The 23241-nt window shown below is 47.7% G+C and overlaps 1 protein-coding gene across 1 annotated transcript in view; it reads left to right on the top strand.

The window, feature by feature from the left end:
* Window positions 1-406: 406 nt before the first annotated feature.
* Window positions 407-23241, top strand: part of LOC144799863 (sodium/glucose cotransporter 4-like) — an 807114-nt gene continuing 784279 nt past the window's right edge. The window contains exon 1 of the mRNA XM_078671455.1: window positions 407-610. Within this exon, the coding sequence (XP_078527581.1) occupies window positions 482-610 (129 nt within the window). The 5' untranslated portion in view covers window positions 407-481. The remainder of the gene's footprint in view (window positions 611-23241) is intronic.

Genomic DNA, 23241 nt, shown 5'->3' with positions numbered 1-23241 from the left:
AAGCAGCTTTCTTTTCTGCTTTTCCAGACAGGTTTCCCTCCCCTCACCCTTTCCCGATGACTCGCCCCTAAAAGAGAAGCAAACCTCCCCCCGGAGCAGTCCACACCTTATTATCTGAGCTACCTTTGTTTGGGAGGACTCGCCCGCCTCTCTGTGCAAGCAACAGTGCTCTGCAAAGCAATGCGCTACCTCTGGCTTTACTTTGTATTCAAACAGGAAACTCTGTGTGAACTGTGCAAGAACTCACAGCCGACTATAGTTCATGTCACACCGCGTATTCACTTCTGATTGGAGACACGCCTTATATAACCACTTTCTCGGTCTCTGAACCGAAGCAATTACTCAAATTAGCATTGATTGTTTTGTTACTTGATGATTATTTTTCTTGGGCAGGAATCGGTTAATAATTAGAAGAAGGCTGCGAAGAACTACATCAAAGTCCACCCGGGAAGGCACCTCTGCTCACAGTTCGCTCGAGGCCATGGACAGCACCACCGCAGCGCCCAATGTCCCGCCCGGCGGCACCGGTGTGGAGAAGAAGACGCTGGGTACTCCGGACATCATCGTGGTGGTGGCGTATTTCGTCTTTGTTCTGGTCGTTGGGATATGGGTAAGTCCACAGCTACGTTGTATTTGTCAAAGTCCAGTTGAACACACTTGGAACGCTCCAGAGCCGGGGGGGGGGGGGGGGAGAGTGAGGGGGGAGGGGTCAGTTGGCCCCTGTTTTCTCAACATGCACAAACATATCCCAATAGAGAAACAAGTATGACGAGAATTCAATTGCTGTAAAAATAACAAAGCCAGCCTACAATGTACACGGTGTAAAGCTCTTAACAACGTTATTATATATATTTTTCTAATCACAGCAAATAAATCACAGAAAGAAGCAGTTGTAGTGTACATCGCTCTGAAAAGTTGTAACATGAGAAGGGAGATAATTGTCTATAGGAAATATTATCATAGTTAAAAATCTGTACATAATGAAAAGTATTCAGCCTAAATATAGTCAATAAAAGCCTATGATAAGCATGCTGTACCTTAAGACAGGGCTGTAGACCTGAGACTTTTAATTGAGGACTGTGAACCACCAAGGAAGCTTTACGTGATTCTCTTAATTCCCTCTCTTATGTTCTCACCTTGCAGATCATAGTAAAAAAGCCCCTTTAAATTATATCTCTCTTGGACTCTGGATTCTCAAACACTCCAGGCATGCTGATACTCCCACATAATCTCCTATTATATTTCAACCTGGGGATTAGTAGTGCTTCCTCCAGATCCAAGCAATCACTTATATTCTTCCTATTCAATGAAGCCACCTCTTTAATCCATGCAGTTCTCCACAGCTGGAGGGGAGCTGCATTAATTTTAGTATTACTTACTCCACGTTTCAAATAAAATTAGAACAACTTTGGGGGACTGCAAGCATCTTTTCCAAGCACCTATTATCAGCTTGCAGGATCAAATCCACGTTTGAATACACTCAGATTCCAGCTCCAAAGTTACTTCTGTAGATAGTAATCATCTCTTTGAGTGGTTTGATGCCCAACCTAACCACAAACCTAAAAATGGAAAATTTGCTTTATTTAGGTATAACCATCTATTCTCCAACAAAGGTTTCCTGTATGTGCTCTGAGAAGCAGACCCAGATAGGAAAGCGTATTGGTAGGCAGCATCTTATTGGCATGCAAAAGTGAGCACCAGCTAGTTCCTTTCCCACTCCGCTATACGTAGTGAATAATGTAAATATGTTTACTTTCAGACCCAATTTGTTCATAAAAAGGGGAAAAGAATCCATTAAAATCCAGAGGGGTTTCCTGTCTGCGCCATCAGAACTGATCATGTACAGAAAGTAGGGTTAGAAGGGGACGTATTCCTACCGGCAGAATGTCTTGAGCTTTTTTCACCAAAAACATTTCTACCATGTTAATATACAATGTAAGCAGAAAAGGCACAAGGATGCACCCTTGCCTAGCACCTTTTTTAACATCAAACAATTCTGTGCATTCACCTTGCCTACCCTGGCCTTAGTCACCATGCAGTTGAACACCGCATGTCTAACAAAAGCCCCAATCAATTTACGAAGTCAAAAGTGGATAAGATGTCTGTGAAGGCCAGATATAAAGGTGCTTGTTTCTTTATGGATGCACAAAAAATTGTATTTTCCTCTGCCCACCCTTTCAACCTTGCCGGCATGACCCCGCTCACAATTTTAAGAGTTGAATCCAGCAAAGAAATGATTCTACAACAACTAGACTCGAATTTATCCTCCTTTTAAAAAATAGGCATAATTACCGACTGTAAGAAATTGGGTTACTGTTTGAGGGAAGTGAAACCTTTCTCTTGCACTACCATAATTCTACTCAGGGTGAAGTCACAAGTAACCCTAAATTAACCAGTGTTCATTCCTCGGGTAGCTTGACACAGACCAGTCAGACTTAATACCAGGGCTGGGCGTAGTTTGCGAAGTAGCGCTACGTGAAGCTACGCAAAGTGCACTTCGCGCTACGCGTAGCACTACGTGAACTGTGTAGTACCCTGCTCGCTCTGTGCAAGATGCCGTTTTCAATGATTGCACAGTGCGGACAAGCATCCGGCACTGTGCAATCATGGAAAACGGCATCTTGCACAGTGCGAGCTGTAGTTTTCTGCCGCTCAAGTACATTTTTACTCGAGTGGCAGCTTTCTCAATGCGGACTGGCAGTTTCTCGTCGCGAGCATACGCGATCACTCACAAAGAGAAACCTGACCTCCCAGCGTTGAGAATCTCGCCGGGAGGTTTATTTTCCACGCTCGCGATCGGCAACTTGATGTTGCTGATCGCAAACGAGGAAAAAGTCTCGCCGGGATTTCATTTTGCTTGCTCGCGGTCACCAACTTGACGTTGAGGACCACGAGCAAGCAAAAGATGACCGCTGCACTAAGCTACGCTACGCGTGTTTGCACTGTGCTACGTGCAGTTTGCATAGTGCAAAGTAGCGCAAACTTCGCAAACTATGTGAGCGTGGCGTAGTGCTTTGCCCAGGGTTACTTAATACAGAGCTCATCTTTAAAGTATTTGTGCAACACTTCAAACAGTAACACAGTGAGCCCACCACTAAATGATCCCACAAAAGTGTTAGACAAATAGAGTCATTTTTAATAAATAAAACATTGCCAAAACAACAAAATTCCAATTAGTAAAACCAGAGATATTACATTTTAAAGACTTTTAGTGAAAATAGTGACAAAAGGCCTAAAGCGCTAACTGGAGATATCTGGTTGTGCCGAACTGGGAGTTCAATGTATGAAGGCGGGTGCAGCACTCTAAATAATCAATTTTTGTATGTTTGTGCGATATGTGTGTGCTGTGTTAGACTAGTGTCTGCACACTGACATAATATCTGTATATGGCCTGGTGCCAAGAGGCCCCCAGGGCTCTAACACGCACTACTAAAAATAAAATACTTCGCTTATCAAGATACCAAATTTTATCCAGTGTGATTCATCAAAATTCATTACATTACATTCATTATAAGAAATGCACTTGTTCAATTGTCAAATTCACAATACATTTGAAAACGGCATCTTGCACAGTGCGAGCTGTAGTTTTCTGCCGCTCAAGTACATTTTTACTCGAGTGGCAGCTTTCTCAATGCGGACTGGCAGTTTCTCGTCGCGAGCATACGCGATCACTCACAATGAGAAACCTGACCTCCCAGCGTTGAGAATCTCGCCGGGAGGTTTATTTTCCACGCTCGCGATCGGCAACTTGATGTTGCTGATCGCAAACGAGGAAAAAGTCTCGCCGGGATTTCATTTTGCTTGCTCGCGGTCACCAACTTGACGTTGAGGACCACGAGCAAGCAAAAGATGACCGCTGCACTAAGCTACGCTACGCGTGTTTGCACTGTGCTACGTGCAGTTTGCATAGTGCAAAGTAGCGCAAACTTCGCAAACTATGCGAGCGTGGCGTAGTGCTTTGCCCAGGGTTACTTAATACAGAGCTAATCTTTAAAGTATTTGTGCAACACTTCAAACAGTAACACAGTGAGCCCACCACTAAATGATCCCACAAAAGTGTTAGACAAATAGAGTCATTTTTAATAAATAAAACATTGCCAAAACAACAAAATTCCAATTAGTAAAACCAGAGATATTACATTTTAAAGACTTTTAGTGAAAATAGTGACAAAAGGCCTAAAGCGCTAACTGGAGATATCTGGTTGTGCCGAACTGGGAGTTCAGACTGATGGTGATGAAGTACAGGCCAGCTACAGGGACCCAGTTAGGCCCGTTGAACAGAGTCACACCAACAATATCGAGCATAGAGGGAATACAGATTCTGCTCGCCCTCCACTCAACAAAGTCATAAAAAACCACAAGACCAGGATCAAACGACTACAGGAATACTAATTCATCATATTTACTAATGTAGTCAGACAGAAGACTTATAGTTTCTACATAGCCCTCTTTGCACTCTAATCAGTAGTGTTTGTAGCATAAAAAGCCCTTTAGCAATACTTTGTTGACAGTTTTTAAGATATCAGGGACTCATACAAAAGCATTCAATCCCTTTCACACACTCATTTGTGTGAAAAATGTGCGAAAAAGCGAAATGACCCCTCATGGGCGCAACAACAAGTGGGCAACTGGCAGGTACTCACCAGATAAGCCCATTATTATCATCATTGGCGGTCATTAAGCCCAACAGAAAAAGTGTCCAAAGAAAAATATTAGAAATGTACAGGTGCGTATAGTGAAGTGAAAAGACAAATCACACCTCACAGTGTGGGGAAAACAGTGGTTAAAATTGAAGGGATTCACTCGATGCACAACACTTTTATTCTTTTACTCAGTGAACCCGCTCAAATTAAAAAACAGCATAGGATGCTATGTATACATACCACTGTTAGATGTCAACATGTTTCTCTGCTTCACACATTTTATGCAGATTCATCAGGGCCGAGTGTTTTTTCACCACAGCATCGAATATTGGACACATCAATCTAAAAAACTGTCAACAAATAAAAATACAAATAAAATATTGACAACATGCATAAATATAACTCCTCTGGATATTCTCAAGCTCAATAGATACTTCATTGAGCATATTCAATCAATCAATCAATCAATCAATCAATCAATCAAAGCATTTGTATAGCGCGCTACTCACCCGGAGGGTCTCAAGGCGCTTGGGGAGGGGGGGTCCGCTACTGCTCGAACAGCCAGGTCTTGAGCTGCTTCCTGAAGGCGAGGTGGTCCTGGGTCAGGCGGAGGTGAGTCGGGAGGGAGTTCCAGGTCTTGGCGGCGAGGTAGGAGAAGGACCTTCCCCCTGTGGTGACTCTTCGGATGCGGGGGACGGCGGCGAGAGCGTGGCCGGTCGATCGGAGCTGGTGCTTGGGAGCGTAGAAATTGAGGCGGCTGTTGAGATATCCTGGTCCTTGGTTGTGCAGGCCTTTGTGTGCGTGGGTGAGGAGACGGAAGGTGATTCTCTTGTTGACCGGGAGCCAGTGCAGGTCTTGCAGGTGTCCGGAGATGTGGTTGCGACGGGGGATGTCCAGGATGAGCCTTGCTGAGGCGTTCTGGATCCGCTGGAGTCTCTTCTGGAGTTTGGCGGTGGTTCCGGCGTAGAGGGCGTTGCCGTAGTCCAGTCGGCTGGTGACGAGGGCCTGGGTGACCGTCTTCCTGGTCTCGGTGGGGATCCACCGGAAGATCTTGCGTAGCATGCGTAGGATGTTGAAGCATGACGAGGAGACGGCGTTGACTTGTCTGGTCATGGAGAGGGATGAGTCCAGGATGAAGCCCAGGTTGCGTGCGTGGTCTGTTGGTTTGGGTGCGCTGCCCAGGGCGGGGGGCCACCAGGAGTCGTCCCAGGCGGAGGGTGAGGATCCCAGGATGAGGACTTCCGTCTTGTCCGAGTTCAGTTTCAGGCGGCTGTTCTTCATCCATTCGGCTACCTCCTTCATCCCTTCGTGTAGGTTGGCTCTGGCGGTGGCGGGGTCGTTGGTGAGGGAGAGGATTAGCTGGGTGTCGTCGGCGTAGGAGATGATGTTGAGGTTGTGCTGTCGTGCGATGGCTGCGAGGGGACTCATGTAGACGTTGAAGAGGGTTGGGCTGAGCGAGGAGCCTTGAGGAACGCCACAGATGACTTCGGTGGCTTCTGATCTGAACGGTGGGAGGCGGACTCTCTGTGTCCTTCCGGCGAGGAAGGAGATGGTCCACTGCAGCGCCTTCTCCCGGATTCCGACGTTGCTGAGGCGCTGTACTAGGGTACGGTGGCAGACGGTGTCGAAGGCCGCGGAGAGGTCTAGGAGGATGAGGGCCGCTGTTTCTCCGTTGTCGAGCAGGGCTCGGATGTCATCGGTGGCTGCGATCAGGGCGGTCTCGGTGCTGTGGTTGGTCCTGAAGCCAGACTGCGAGAGGTCGAGGGATCCGTTCGTCTCGAGGAAGGCGACCAGCTGCTTGTTGACGGTCTTCTCGATGACTTTTGCGGGGAACGGGAGCAGCGAGATGGGTCGGTAGTTCTTGAGGTCGGAGGGGTCGGCTGATGGCTTCTTTAGTAGGGCGCTGAGTTCGGCGTGCTTCCAGCTCTCCGGGAAGGTAGCGGTGTCGAAGGAGGTGTTGATGATGTCCCGCAGGTGGGGTGCGATGACAGCGTCGGCCTTGTTGAAGACGTGGTGAGGGCAGGGGTCTGTCGGAGATCCGGAGTGGATGGTGTTCATCGTGCGCATGGTGTCTTCGGTGCTAATCGGGGTCCAGGCGCGGAGGGTGGTGGTGGGGGGCGGTGGTTCGGTCGTGGCGAGCGTCGGTTGAGTGCTGAAGCTGTTGTGTATGTCCGTGATCTTGTCGTGGAAGTATGAGGCGAGGGAGTTGCAGAGGTCTTGCGAAGGGGTGATGTCGTTGTTTCCGGCGTTGGGGTTGGAGAGCTCTTTGACGATGTTGAAGAGTTCCTTGCTGTTGTGTGCGTTGTTGTCCAGTCGTTCCTTGAATGCAGTTTTCTTGGTGGTGTGGATCAGTTGGTGGTGTTTTCGGGTGGCGAGCTTGAGGGTAGTCATGTTGTCCGATGTTGGTTCTCTGCGCCAGGCTTTCTCAAGGGCTCTGCAGTTCTTCTTCGAGTTCTTGAGTTCGTCGGTGAACCATGGGGCTTTTTTGCTGCCGGGTCTGTTAGGCGGGGTCCTCAGAGGGGCGAGGTCGTCTGCGCAGTCGCTGATCCACATCGTGAGGTTGGTGGCCGCTTGGCTGGGGTTCGCTGCGCTGGTGGGTGGGTTCCTGCTCAGGGAAGTTGCGAGTTGATCAGCTGTGATCTTGTTCCAGCTTCTGCGTGCAACCTGTTGCTGGTGGTGGTGGATCGTGGTCCTTTTGAAGCTGAAGTGGACGCAGCTGTGGTCCGTCCAGTGGAGTCCGGTGGCGTGGCTGAAGGCGATGTCCTTGCTGGAGGAGAAGACGGGGTCGAGAGTGTGTCCGGCGTAGTGGGTGGGGGTGGTCACCAGTTGCTTGAGTCCGAGGTTGGCGAGGTTGTCCAGCAGGGTGGTGGTGTTGCGGTCGTTGTTGTTCTCCAGGTGGAAGTTGAGGTCCCCGAGGAGGATGTAGTCAGCAGAGAGGAGGGCGTGCGGGCTGACGAAGTCGGCGATGTCCTCGCTGAATTGTGTGCGTGGTCCCGGGGGTCTGTAGATGAGGGTGCCTCTGAGGGTGGTCCTGGGGTTGATGTCGATCTGGAAGTGCAGGTGCTCGGCAGGTGCGAGGGTGTCGTCGGTGTTGGTCGTGATGCGGATGGAGTTCCTGTGGATGATGGCAATGCCTCCTCCGGTCTGGTTGAAGCGGTCCCTCCGGATGATCTTGTAGCCGTCCGGGATGGCGATGGCGATATCGGGCGCTGAGGAGGCGTTCATCCAGGTTTCCGTGAGGAAGGCGACGTCTGGGGCTGTGGTGTCGAGCAGGTTCCAGAGCTCGACGGCGTGTCTGTGGACCGAGCGGGTATTGAGCAGGATGCAATTCAGGTGGCTGTTGCTGATGTTCTTCGAGGTCTTGGGCACTGCTGGAGTGGTGCAGGTCCGGATGCAGGCGAACTTGCAGGCGTTGCAGCAGAAGGGTCCGCGGGTGCGTCTCGGGGTGGCTCGGTAGCAGCCCGGGCGTCTGCCGGCGTTGAGTGCGTAGAGGTCGGTGGCGGCGTAGGTCCAGCGGGAGGGCTGGTGGCTGCGGGGCTCAGGGGTCCTGGCACTGGCCGCGGTCCAGGCGCGGACGGGCGCAGACGGGCTTACCTTTGGCGCACCTTCGGTGCTCAATCGGTGCTCCCGCTGCGCGCGTCCGCTGCGCGGTCGCTCTGGGGGCGTCATAAGAAGGGTGCCGGTAGGGAGGGTCTGCGGGGAGGCGGGAGCGGGTTAGCCAATCGGCTGGCGGGGGGGCAGGGCCGCGGGCTGGCAGCGGCGGGAAAAACGGGTGCGGGCGGCCCTGCGGCGGCTGGGGCGCTGGAGGAGGGAGGAGGGAGCAGGCGGCGGCGGCGGCAGGTAGGCACAGGAGCAGGTAGGTGCTGGAGCGGGAGGCAGGAAGAGCGTGGGGGCGACCAGGCTGGTAGAGGCTCTGTTGTCGCTCCCTAGGTGGAGTTTGGGTCCCCTTAAGAAGGGTGCCGGTAGGGAGGGTCTGCGGGGAGGCGGGAGCGGGTTAGCCAATCGGCTGGCGGGGAGGCGGGGCCGCGGGCTGGCAGCGGCGGGAAAAACGGGTGCGGGCGGCCCTGCGGCGGCTGGGGCGCTGGAGGAGGGAGGAGGGAGCAGGCGGCGGCGGCGGCAGGTAGGCACAGGAGCAGGTAGGTGCTGGAGCGGGAGGCAGGAAGAGCGTGGGGGCGACCAGGCCGGTAGAGGCTCTGTGGTTTTTGTATTTACCCTCTGTTAGCCACCGTGTAGCCTACCGGCTAAGAGGTTCATAGGCTAAAAGGTTCTTCATGTGTAACCCTTTGCCAGCAACACAGTGCTTCAAAAGTCACAAGTATCTGTGGAACAGACAATGAACAGTTAGCCGCTACGTCTAAACTAACAGAACTAGTCAGTCTCTCAATAGAATTCTCATTATTAGAGAGTGTATGTTGTAACGAGATCATGATATCAAGAACTCGCGTTACTTTACTCACTGCATGCCTTCAACTGGTCTCACCTATCAAGATGTACTAGCAGTGATTGTATCTACACAAGCTGACCCCTCTCTCACTGTCGGAGGTCAGCTTAATCATAGTTTCTGAAAATCACTACAAATCACTACAAAAGTACCCCCCCTTTTTTTCCGGAAGCTCACAAATGGTGTCCATCTTGTTACCACCTCGGTGTCATGGGCTATACTGTCTCCCTATGTACATTGTAAATCACATTTTCATTTGTAAGGGTTACAACTCACGTGGGTATTTACACCCGACTTTGTTACCCACAGCCCGTAGTCAGTCTTTAACCTTCTTACCGCCTAGGCAACACGGAGCGTGTTGTCTCCCTCTGCGCGGTGTCTCCCTCGCTCTTCTTGCTTAAATTCTAACTAAGGCGACCACTCGGGTAGTCTCGCGAGAATAGGACGCCATTTTGAAATGGGATAGGGATCTCGTTAACTTCACAACAACTTGACCAAGTCAGCCATACTTCTTTGGTCAATGAAAATAAGGTAGTCCGTGTACTTTTTAAATTATTTTTTACAAACCCCGAACTCACTGCAACTTTATTCAAACCTTTTTAAAGAGTTTATACAATGAACGGTGCTTTATGGTGAGGTGGTCAAAAGACCCTAGCAATTTTTAGCGGTCAACTCGATCTCTCGTTGTCACGGTATCTCTGATTATTAGTTAGTGCATCTTTTGGTACTGCCCTCCCACACTCATAGAATTAAGGGTAGTGCTGTATCACTATGATAAATTGAAGGTATGCATTCTGCTGGAGTCCTATTTCTATCGACACCTGCAAAATCCTCTGAGATGCAACCGAGAGGCATACTGAGTATAGTGGTAAAATGTCCAATGCCACCTAATGGATATATCGTATTCACAGTTTTATCCCCTCAGTAATTAATCAGAACCCCTTGTAAATAATAATACAATGCTTACATTGCCTCTATATTGTATTAAGATGGAAAACAAAGAATGGTGGTAAATGATCAGTCACTGTCAAGGGCCACACTCACTGTTTTATCTTTCTTCTAGTTAGACAGAGTGCCTTAAATCTAGGGATGGCCGATAAATTTCCCTCCACTGGCGGAGTTTTGATCGTGTAACATGGAGTTTGGGCCAAATTCCACCAAGCGCGCATGGCTGAGTTTTTTTCACACACTGCTCACCAACGGTAAGTTGGTGAGCGCAAGTGAGATTTTGCATCTCCTAGTGCGATTTTCAGTTGCAAGGAGGGTACCCAGCGAGATTACCCCAACACAGGCTGTCATGGGCGATTGCGAACATTCGCAATAAGAAAGCTGCTGCTCAAGTAGAAAATCTACTCGATCGGCAACATAATCAACTCAAGAACCTGCACCCTCTGGCATGCTGTGTCTTGCAGTTTGTGCTGATTTTTCAGTGCATAACGAGCTTCTGGCACTAAAAAGTGTGAGCAGCACAACACGACTAATTCTGACAATTTGCGGAATTCTGTGGAATCTCGCAGAGTTTTCATGTAACTCCGGGGAGTTCTGCAAAGTGCAACTCTGCGAGTTCCACTCACTCTACATAAATTCTGGTTTGAGGAGCATTGTGAGGATCCACATTGAGATGCGTCGTGCAGCCAAGGCAATGGCAATGCGTCGGTTCTGAGATGCGGCGAGGCTGGCGTGCAAAGTCCTGCATAGTCATTGAGGATCCTGTCAACCTGGGCTTGCAATGCAAAGTCTAGAGTCAAGGATGAGCAGTGAGTCAGGGTGATGCATCGATTCCGAAGAGATGTGAGGTTGTGTTATAGAGTCCATGCCTTCAATGAGGGATGTGAGGGCCTGGGCCGAGGATGTGCTGCGAAGTGACGTTTCTGATGAGACGTTGGGCTGCCATACAACCTATACAGTAGCGGTGATGCATCGCTTCTGCTCAGGGTTGCGCCGCGCAGCAGAGGAGATGTGTCAGTTGTGCTGCATCCACTAATGCTGGTACAACACATTAGGCCCACTTCCAAGGATCCAGGACTGGGGTGGTACTACTTGGCAGGCTAGACTCACAGATGGCAGAGCTCAGATGCTCGGTCAAGGTGTTTAGAACTTCTGTCCCTGGGGATTAAGTCAGGAGGTCAGCCAACTTGCCCTTTTAGTCACTCTGAGGTTCTAGGTTCAAGACATGTAGGTCCAGCAGTCCTTCTCACCAATGCAAAAGAGTAGCTGGTCAGCACAGCATGGCATCAACACAGTAAAGCAGCAGTAAAGCAGAGTAGCAGTCCTTCAGCAGCACAGCAATCCTTCTTGTCCAGAAGTGTACTAACGTAGTGGTGTCTGAGGTCCACTATTTATACTTAGTTGTGCCTTTGAAGTAGAGGAAAAGCTTCTAGAGGTTCTCCTTGAAGTCTTCAGGCATCTTTTCTCCCCTGTCCTGGCTCCAGACTAACTATTGGGGGTATGCAGCACTTTGTATGGAGGTAAGATGCAGCCTGTTCATGTGTAAGTAGGGCTGTGACCACACGTGTCCAGAAATTCACGATGTACGAACGGAATCCCAGAGGGGATGAAAGGTAATGCGTTATAGGCCACATGCTGTCCAATTATGTCATCACCTGAAGTATCCTACAGGTATTGACCCGTCCCAGTGAAGAGGTTTTTAATTTTTGTTTGTATACTTCAGGTTAAAACAAATCAAGACACTTTACTTGGGGAGGTACACTTGCTAAATATTTGCTGTAACCCAATTTCCACACATCATTGTCTATGCGCTATATAGTTATATCAGTAACACTGCCTGTCAGTGCAAATTTTGTTGCCATTACTATGGAGAAGTGCTGTCTGCAAATGTCAATGAGCTACCACCCCATGCTTCACTAAAATATTTATGGCAGTGTGCTCGAAAATGCACCAGTATATACATTCCACCCCCTTACATGTTACCAGTCTACTGCTGAATGGATAGGAAGTATTTGCTACACGTGTTCTGTGCATAACCCTTGGATTTTGACAATCCACATGACTTCATGAGGTAACATTGATGCCATTACCCTCACTCAGAAAATTGTTCCAGCGCCACTGGTCCCCTCCCCCTCTACAAATCAGAATATGCAACAAGGTTTATGTATTATAAGTTCTTGCAGTCTGACATTAGTCTCACCAGGTGTCATGCTTTGTTGCACACCCTCATGCTTGATATATCTATTTTTCTAGGGAGGCACATCAGTACATACTTCATTGCCAATCCTCAATAGATGGAGCGCAGGCTGACCTACATATGCAAGCAATGTCTCTTTTCTCAATCAAGCAGCACAAACCCGGTAAAGTGCGGCTAGCTCTAAGTACTCTCTACTCCACTAGATGACTAAGAAGGCCTATTTTTAGTGTAAGGGAGATGTGTCTATTCATTACTGCAATTAGTATGCATTCAATATGTGACCAAAATGGTGGAAGAGCCATGCACCTATAATCCTTTCTCATGTCTTTCAGGAGTAATCAATGCCTTCTGCAGTTAATTGAATTGGATGAGGCAAAGGCCAGCCCTAGAATTAATTTATTTGTGTGGGGCCACATTAGCCTCTCTCCACTAATTATCATCCAGGGCCCTAGGTCTGCAAAGAATTAAACAACCCCAACAAATGGTCTAGCATGTGGGTTACATGAGAGCAATAAAACCTGAAGATTTAGTGGCCTCAAATAATCTTCACTCTCAATTTAGTTTCCAATAGATTATACTGGGGTAGAGTCGTTGGGGCCGACTATTGAATGATTGGCAGGAACTAAGAAAAGTAAGAATTGAAGAGGGAGATGTATCTACATATGTCTTCATATGACTTCATGTGGCCAGTTTTTCATAGGTCTCCCAATATTGAAATATTGCATTTACAAAATTCTAACGCTTTGGTGGCACAGGATACCCGATTATACAATATGATCTACTTGAAGGCCATGGTCCAGTCCATTATGGTTGTTTTAGCTATTTCTGGTAGAGCTGCTTAAAATCTGGAGCTATATAGGTGTATAGAATGTACTTATCAAGAAACAAATCCGATTACAACTGGTGGGCCAGGTAATCCCCGTCTCCAAAAATCCAATCATTTACCATTAGGGTATGGGCAACCCAATAATATTGTTGGATATTTGGGGTCCCAAGCCTCCATCCTATGATGAAAGAGTACTTTGGCAAAGGAGGCAGTGGGTTGGCGACCTGCCCTTGCAAAGTCCCTAAGGGATTCTTGCAGTTTTTGGAAGAACCTCACAAATATCTCAAAGGGCACTTCTGCAGGGTATAGAGCCATCAATGGAGCACTATTTATACCAAGTATAGAAAGCAGGAGTTTTTACGGATGTATGACATTACAACGCATGCTTTTACATCGCATGCCCTTACAACGCAAGTATTACAATGCAGTCCATTACAACGCATAGTGCTTTGGGGTCCTGGATAGTGAATAGTTTAATTTACTATTCCAACTCCAGTCCCCGTGGACACTAGGGAAGGTTATTGGATAGTAAATTAACCTATTCCCTATCCTAGAGCGCCCCCCCAGAGCAATGCGTTGTAATAGTTTGCGTTGTATTGGTTGCGTTGTAAAGGTTGTTTACCACGCTTACCATTTTCCCAAGTCTCGACATGGGCTCTGCATCAATGACATTACATGAGCATCACAGTGGAGACAGGGAAATGTAGGTTCCTAGATAATTGAATTGATCCATCCTAACCTGAAGGGGTAAAGTTTGCTCCTAGTGACAACATCTCCCCTTAGTAAGACCAGAACCAACTTTTCCCAATTAACTGCCAGACCAGACGCCAAAAGCACATATATTGAGTATTTGCATTAGCGATCTTCAGGCAGACTCACTGCAAATAGGAGGATATTATATTGATTTAAGGAGAGGCAGTCCTTCCATCATACCCTGCCACCGGAATCCCCATACTAGTAATCTCTTCGGATCCACCTTGGCTAGTGATTCAACGATGAGGGCAAACAGTACCTGAGAGAGAGGGCAAGCCTACCTAGAACCCTGTTGTATCGGGAAGGTTTCAGACAATGCACCCTATCAGGCACATGCATCATTGTTGGCTTTTCCAAATCCTTAGTTGCGATTTTTAAGGAATGGCAATTAAGGAATCGCAAAACCCTATGCATGTAGAAATCGCTAAAAAAGTTACGATTTCTAAACATTCCTTAATTGCGACTCGCAATTTGCGACTCGCAATTAAGGAATACCTTCCCATTCATTCTTGTGGGCCTAGAGGCCCATAAGAATAAATGGGAAGACATTCTCGATTTGCCAATCTCAATTAAAGAATCGCAAATTGAGAATGCAATTTCAAGGGTGCTAGAGTGTCGAAAGGACACCCTGTTGCACCCCTGAAATTGATCCATGCACATATGTTGCCCACACACATGCCCTAAGGGCATGTGTGTGGGCAACGTGAAACTTTGAAAAATGCACAAAAGTGCATTTTTCAAAGTTTTTGCAAATTACCATGAAGTCCAACTTCATGGTAATTTGCTACTCCTATTAGCGAAATCGCATTTTTTTTTTACTTTGATGCATTGCATTTAAGGAATCTCAATTTGGGATTCCTTAAATGCAATCGCAATTTAAGGAATCTCAATTTAGGGATTCCTTAAATTGCTATTTTTGCATTTGGGATGATGCATCCCAAATGCAAAAATACCGGTCGCAAAGGGGCAGATTCTGAGAATCTGTCAGTTTGGGACCGGTTTTTTGCTTGATGCATGGGGCTGTTAGCTCGTACACTGGTACACAAGTCTGCGAAAAGCGTTTTCACATTAGCCAGAAATTTGGGTACAAAAATACTTTTACCTAGAATTGGAACAGGAAACTTCAATTGACAGAATTTACCACCCTCACAAAATCAAGAAGGATTAAAGCCAGAGGACTGTCTAATTCCTTGTGGCAAGCAGTGGACACCTGATACAGTGCCAAGTCCTGAGCCACACACAAAAGTATACAAAACAGTGTTGGATGGAAGGCTTGAATTAATCTCAGCCATTACTCACAAAGCCATAGCCATGGGGGGCGTGAGTGTTTTTAAGGGCCTTGGAGGGTATGTTAACCATATGTGCTGGACCCACCTGTCCCTATAGGAGTGTGTGCACCTGTGACAGCTTGTTGTGCCTGAGCACCAGCAAAGTCAGGGGCTTGGGCGCTGGGCTGGAAGGAGGAAGCATGCCATAGCTGCTGAGCAAGGTTGTGACTAGGCGCTGTGGGTAATCTGGCAGGCTGAGCACATGCGCACAAGTGTATGTCAATACTTGAATAGTACACTAGTAGTTTAGAGCCTGCCTCTTGGAGGTACGGGGCAACGCTCCCATCTGCTGCACCTGTGACTGCCATGCAGGGCCTCTACTCTGCCTGGCATAAGTGTAACAGACCTGGCATCAACCTGGAAGAGGGGGACTACCCAGAGAGACCAGGGATCCCCAGGCCTGATGGACTGCAGGCCCAAGAGCAGGACAGCCAGGCTCCGAGTCCTGGATAAACTAGCGGTGGGCGCCAGCAAACTCTGTGCCGCTGATGGTAGGAGGAGTTTTTTTGCCCAACTACGCAGTCCAAGCAGAGCGCGGAGTAGCAAAACTCCACAAACTCTGCCAGCAGAGCAGAGTTTACCGCCCACCTCCAGTTTTGTGAAGAAAGGCACAACTTCATCTACATTTTTACTTGCTTTAATAAATCTGGGAATGTCCCAAAATCCATGGATGGATGCATGAGAACACCCAAGCTCCACATATGGAAAGCCTTCCCAATGCAAGATAAAGCAAGGCAGCAATATACTCTGCCTTGCATTACTTTCTATTTACTAAACTACTCAAAGCAATGCAAAGTGTCTTTGCATGGCTTAGTACATACCAAAAATGATTTTGCATCTGGGTTGCACCACAAAAGTGATGCAACCCCAATGAACAATCTCAGTAAATCTGCCCACTAGTGTATAGTTCCGGGCCAGAAGTGGCATTGTTGGAGGTAGAGTGACGTGGAGAGATCGGCTGGGAGGTGCATTGTTACTATCATCACATATTTGAAAGTCACTGTTAGATGTGACAAAGCGACCATAGTGTTTTGATATGTTATGTTATGTTATAAAATTTGTAGAGTGCGTGGCTGCCCCAGTAACGGCGTGTCCTAGTGCTAGTCTCAGAAAGACAAAGATGCACAAACTGACCTGACCAAAAAGTTATTCAAGGAGCACTTAAGGGGAAACCATCCAGGCCTTCAAAGTTTTTCTAAAGGACCAATGGTTCAGAACACTCCTAATTAATAAAGGGAATGCGTTCCAATGGGCAGGAGCTTTAGCATAAAAAGATTGACCTCCTGCTCTTGCTTTCTTAATATGAGGAACAGAAGCCAAGTTTAGACCAGCAGAGCAGAATGAGACCTGCAGTCATGGAATAGATTAAAGTCCACTGATTAACCCACAGTGTGTGACAGAGCTCTTCAGTTATTCCATGTCTGTTTATTTGGTGATTGATGGTTTATTGGCTGCACAGTACAGGTGATGGACATCCCTCGTAGCATATGTGATTGCAAGAGGTGTAGGTTACAGTTGGCTGCTGATCGCTGAGTGTTATGGTATGAGTATTGCTGGGCAAACTTTTTATGAATTAACATACACAACTATATAATACCCTGGCAAACGATAGATCAGCTCTCCTTAACTTACCTGCCTAAAGTAGTTTGCTAATTGGGTTGTGTTAGACCTGGCATCATTGGCATGAGTTTCCCATCCATTTTGACGGATTGCCTCCTCTGTTTTATATGGTTTTGCTGCTTATATGCTTTGGACACTGTGCCACAGTGCAAGTGCTCCCTATGTTAAATTGATGATTCCATGATTGGGTTATTTGATCTACCTGTCAGCCCCTAGTACAGTGCACCATGTGTGCCCAGGGCTTGTATATCAAATGCTGCTGGTGGGCTTGCAGCACTGGTTGTGGCACCCACAGAAGCACCTTGTAAAGTGTGTCTCAGGCTTGCCATTGCAAGGCCTGTGTGCAGTCTAGTACTGCCATGTCGACTTGGCAAGTGCACCCACTTGTCAGCCCCTAAACCTTCCCTGTGCTTCATATTAGACGCCCCTATGGTAGGCCCAAGGGCAGGGTGCATTGTAAGTATACGGTAGGACATGCTCTAATGTGTGTAGCATGTCCTAATAGTGAATTACAGCCATTTTCGTTTTTCACTATTGAAGGCTACCTTTCTCCATAGGCTAGAATGGGCAGTTAGATTATTACATTCTTATAATCCTAACTGACTCTGTGAATTTGGTAGAAATTCAAATTTAATATGCCTGAACTCAGAATAATAAAATACAACTTTTAGTGAAGTTGGTTTTAATATTCTGTGTTTGAAAATACCACTTTTAGAAAGTATGTATGTTCTTGCCTAACTGTCCAGGCCTGCCTCTGCTAGGTTGTGTATTCCTTGTCTGGGTTTGTGAGTGACAGGGCTGGGGGATTCCAGGAGACAGGCTGGGCCAGCCCACTGGTGAATAGAGAGATCTGCATCTAGATGGGAGGGAGGAGTTGAACCTGGGACCTGAATAGGGCTGGGCCTTCCCTCTACGAGACCTAGTTACTCCTGAGGCGGAAGCCGGGAGCTGTGTTGTGCGTACTTGCATTTTAACTTTAAAATTATTTTGGCAATTTGTTATCTTTTTAAACTTACCGCCGTATTCACCCTCACTCAGCCGAGTAGGTGCTGAGCGTTTACACGCCCACGGAGGCTGCCGGAGTATCAAGCGGCCATCTTGGGAGGTATTCAGGGGAGCGGGCTAGTGTTTGTGACGCGCTCTGCGTCAGTATAAAAAAGGAATGGGGAATCTCGTCACGAGCGCGAGACCTAGTTACTCCTGAAGCGGAAGCCGGGAGCTGTGTTGTGCGTACTTGCATTTTAACTTAAAAATTATTTTGGCAATTTGCTATCTTTTTAAACTTACCGCCGCATTCACCCTCACTCAGTCGAGTAGGTGCTGAGCGTTTACACGCCCACGGAGGCTGCCGGAGTATCAAGCGGCCATCTTGGTAGGTTTTCAGGGGAGCGGGCTAGTGTTTGTGACGCGCTCTGCGTCAGTATAAAAAAAGACGGCCATGCCTCCGCGCAGCGGACGCGAACAGCGGACCAGCCGTCATCGCGCCAAAGGAGCGCCAAAGGAGAGCCAAAGGAGAGCCGGTCTGCGCCCGTCCGCGCCAGGACGGGCCCAGGGGCCAGAACCCCTGTACAAACCCCTACAGGGAAGTATAGGTACAAAAAGGAACAGCTTTTTGCACTTAGGAGAAAGGAAAGCACTAGGGGCCCGATGTAGGTCGGTCGGTAACGGCCGAAAATCGGTATTTTCGGCCGTTACCGATCGGTAAATAGGTGATTGGCATGTAGGGGGCTTTATTTTACCGAATCGGTAAAATTACCGATTCGGTAATTTTACTTATTCGGTAAAATAAAAAATCGGTAAATTTACCCAATCTGAGCCACCCATATGTAGGTGGGACTCTTCAGAGTCCCAGGAGCCTTACCGAATCGGTATTTTACCATCAAATCCAATTTGATGGTAAAATACCGATTCCGGTGTGCATGCACATGTGTGCATGCACACCTATGCCATGTGACAGGCAGACCTGCCCTTAGGGCATGTATGCCTGCCACATGGCACCCGAGCCTGTTTTGGGGGTGCCAGAGGGTGTCAAAGTGACACCCCCTGCACCCTTGTGAAAATCGGTATTTACCGATTCGGTAAATACCGAATCGGTAATGCCCATTCATTCCTATGGGCTTCAAAGCCCATAGGAATGCATGGGCATTACCGATTCGGTATTTACCGAATCGGTAAATACCGAAATCATCCGATTCGGTATTCCAGCACATCTGGAATACCTACATGTCGACCCCATAGATTTACCGATTTTTTATTACCGAATCGGTAAAATTCGTTAATTTAAAATCGGTAAATCTATTTCACCTACATCTGGCCCTAGATGCTCGAATATCATTCCACACAATAGGGGACAAAGTTCCTGTCCCCGCTGCAAATTTGACCTTTTATCTTATGAACTTCCCACGCCATTTACTGGTAATACTAGGGTATACTCCCTAGCATTACTTAACTGCCGCTCCCTTCCCAAACATGGAAATTAATTATACATGTTACTAGAAGAAATATGCCCCGATGTGCTTTTTTAACGGAAACCTGGACGAATGCTTCGTCTGATCCTGATGTTGTCCGGGCTCTACCCCCAAATTATGCCATCCGGAGACAAGACCAAGATAAGGGTCGGGGTGGGGGAATCGCAATTATCTATAAAAATACCTACAGCTGTAAGTCAACTAGCTGCACTATCTCTGAATGTGAGAGTGCCATGTTTGCTATCAGTTTCTCTCCCACATGTACCTTATCAGGGATTCTTTTATATCGCCCTCGGGGAGCACACGCTAATTTCTGTAATGATCTCCTTAACATTGCTATAAACTACGCAAGCCTCACTCCCAATTTCTCCATTCTGGGGGATTTTAACATCCACCTTGATGAACCTGACACTCCAGCGTCTAAAAACCTTATGGCAGGCTTAGATGTGCTTCATCTTAAACAAATTGTTAATGGCCCCACCCACAGCGCAGGTCATCTGCTAGACCACTTCTTCACTAATCTTGATAACATCAGCCTGAAGGAATCTACTGTAGTTCCTTGGTCAGATCATACTCTCTTATCCTTTTCTTGACCCCCCCCGATCAGGCACCCCTGTCATAACAACAAAAAAACTGAGTCGCATTTGGTCCAAGTTACCATTGGAGGAATGGGTCTCAAATCTTAGTCTGTCCGTTCCGGCTCTTAGCTCGAATCCCATAATTGCAAACGCATCCTTTAATAATTGGCTGGAGTCCTCTTTGGACCTCACCCTGCCTAAAACAGAACTCTGTCACCGCATTGGCGCCAATAAAAAAGCTTGGTACACTCCGGAATTAAAAACACTCAAGCAATCCTGCAAACAGCTGGAAAGAAAATGAAGGAAGGACCTCTCAGAGGTCAGTAAAAGCAACTATAGATCAGCACTTCGGATCTATAAAATTATAATAAAAACGACACAATCCAGCTATTACCAAGATAAGATTGCCTCTGCCTCCACTTCCCCTAGGGAAATTGTTTTAATTTTTAAATCACTGGTTTCTCCACCGGGCCCTCTCTGAGTTAGCAAATTTTTTTGCTTCTAAAGTTTCCAACATCTACTCGCTGTTTCAGCAGGTTGAACCCATATCACTCCTTGCCCCCCCGGTGGGTTGGTTGGATTGGAGGAAATTTGCTCCCCTTGACTTACCCACTCTCCAGCGACTACTGGGGAACCTTAAGTCTGGATCTCCGGCCGATGCCGCTCCTCCCACCACCCTTAAGATCGTTTCGGAGACTGTCTCCCCAGTGTTACGGGATGTAATTAACCTCTACCTTGCAGCTGGGCTGGTGCCTCCTTCCTGGAAACAGGCAAGAGTGAAGGCACTCTTAAAGAAACCGAACTTAGATGCGGGGGATTGGGCAAACTATCGTCCCATCTCTCTGTTACCTGGTATAGGTAAATTGGCCGAAAAGCATGTCAATTCCCTATTATCCACTTTTCTGGAAAACAATAATGCCTTACATCCCACCCAGACGGGCTTCAGATGTAAGCAAGGCACTGAGACGGCCCTCATTGATGTAGTCGAAGATGCGAGGAAAATAGTGGAAAATAGTGCTATTATTCTATTAGACCTCAGCGCGGCCTTCGACACGGTTAATCACTCGATAATGATTCAGAGGCTGAGTGATGTGGGGCTATCAGGGATGGCTCTTAATTGGTTTCAGTCCTTTCTCACTGACAGAACCTTTGCTCTCTTTGAAGATGAGGCAATTTCAATGCAGATTCCCTTGCAGTAGAGCGTCCCCCAGGGATCCTCATTAAGCCCTACCATGTTTAACATCTACATGAGACCACTGGCTAAGGTGGTTCTTCCCAGGGGGGTCCACTTGGCCACCTACGCCGATGATACCCAGTTGGCAGTCTCCCTTTCCAGACATGGCACCTCTGGCATTAATCTTTCTTCGTGCTTAAGTAAAGTACTGGAATGGATGGATGCGTCCTTTCTTAAACTTAATGGCTCCAAGACCTAAATAATGATGCTGGGGCACATGGCCCCCAACAATCTAGATCCTTGGTGGCCTAGCTGCCTTGGGCTCCCCCCGTCCCCCAAGAAGCAAATCAAAAGTCTGGGCGTCTGGCTGGATCCCAACCTTAATTTTCTGGTACAATCGCGCAAGGTTGCGGCAACTTGTTATGGTCTGACTAGACTGCTAAGAAAGATCTTAAATCTTCTCCCTTTTGAAGCCAGGCGTCTGTTGGTTCAGTCACTCATTTTGTTGCGTCTTGACTACGTGAATGCAGTTTACTTGGGCGCCCCTCAGGGAACTATTAAAATCTTGCAGATAGTACAAAACTGTGCTGCACGATTGTTAATGTATGTGCCTAAACAGAGTTCGGCCAATTCTGCATTACGCCAGTTGCACTGGCTTCCAGTGCAGCAAAGGATTTGGTTTAAGGGTATGTGTACTGTCCGTAAGTCCATTTCTGACTCCGGAACCGCCTTGATCCAACCTATGTTTCAACTCCATCATATCCCCGTACCCTCAGATCGAACCACAAGAAATTTCTGACAGTCCCTAGGACTAAAAGAACACGTATGGGTGGCCGACGTTTTTCCCTACACGCTGCAAAATTCTGGAACCAGCTCCCTGATGCTATTCGACTGGAAACAAACCATCTTAGTTTCAGGAAACTGCTTAAAACCTTTTTGTTTCCCTGAGCCGGGGTAATGACTAGGTACTTAACGTGCTGGGATGCCTCCGGGTAGCCATGCGCTATATAAATGCGTAATCATTCATACAATGCTGGCTCCACCTCCTGTGGCTTGTCTTGTGTCTCTGCCCTGCACTGTGAAAGGAGAGAAGGAATCTCGTCAAAGTGCTCCAGAGCTGTATCTTCCCTCCCTTGTGCTGGCCCCACCTCCTGTGGGGCGGATGCTGTCTCTGCCCTGCACAGTGAAAGGAAGAAGAGAGTCATGCAAACAAAGTGCTCAGGAACATACTAGGCAGAGGACTCTCTGCCTTCAGAGAACAAAGGGTTTTGGGGTATAAATATTGGGACCCATTCCCAAGAGCTTTAGATCACTTCTAGAACAAGAAACCTTTTGCCAAGGAGAAGAACCAAGGAAGCTGCAGGAGTTTTACTGCCCCACTGCCAGTGTGCTGTTTGCTGGGTTGGCCTGCAGTGGTTGCTTCATTGCCAAGGAAAGGAGAAGAAACTTTTAAGGCATTTAATCATCTTCAGAATATTCTTCAAGGGATTGAACTGTGCTTGCCTCCTGCTGAAGTCTCAGGGACAAAAGCCTTCTCCTCCAGCTCCCCTCTGAATTTCCTTGCTGGGAATTCCTAACTCCAGACATTTGCGTGTAGCTTGGAGCTGGAAGCGCGACGCATCAAGAGTAAGTGTGTCGCCGCCGCAGCTGAAATCGTTGCATCGCCGGAGAAGCGAGCCTTCGCCACATCTCCCTGGAAGCGTGTGTTCATCGAAGCTGTCTGCTGTCGCATAACCGGAGAAGTGTGACGCCATCGAGAGAGTGGCCATCGCATCACCAGAGAAGCGTGTTGCAGGGCCTGTCGCGGCTCCAAAGTACAGAGTCGTCGCAAGGCTGCCAGGGCGTCTACGCATCATCATCGCATCACCGCATCAAAGGCGCCATCTTTTCGCATTGCAACCGGATCATCGCATCGCATCAAGGCGCTATCTTGTGCACCGCAACGAGCGTGCAGGCCGAGAATCTACGCATCAACTACGCACCGGTAAGGATTACGACGCATCCCCTACTCTGCGCTAGCATTGAGGCACGACGCATCATCTCCCCCAGATCACGGAATCCACTCATCTCACCTTTTGTTTACTTTGCGTTACGCATCCAGGTACTTTGTTGAGAACTTTGTCACATCTATCAGCAACTTGAACTAAGTAACTTTGATCATCTTTAAAGCAATCTTAAGTGTAGTATTGTGGATTTGTGTCGTTTGTGGTCTTGTGTTTAAGACTATATAAAGAATACTTATTTTTATAAAACCTGTGTTGTGTC

The sequence above is a fragment of the Lissotriton helveticus genome, chromosome 1_2, assembly GCF_964261635.1.
Source record: "Lissotriton helveticus chromosome 1_2, aLisHel1.1, whole genome shotgun sequence".
NCBI classification, from domain to species: domain Eukaryota; kingdom Metazoa; phylum Chordata; class Amphibia; order Caudata; family Salamandridae; genus Lissotriton; species Lissotriton helveticus.
This window is presented reverse-complemented; position numbering and strand designations above follow the sequence as displayed.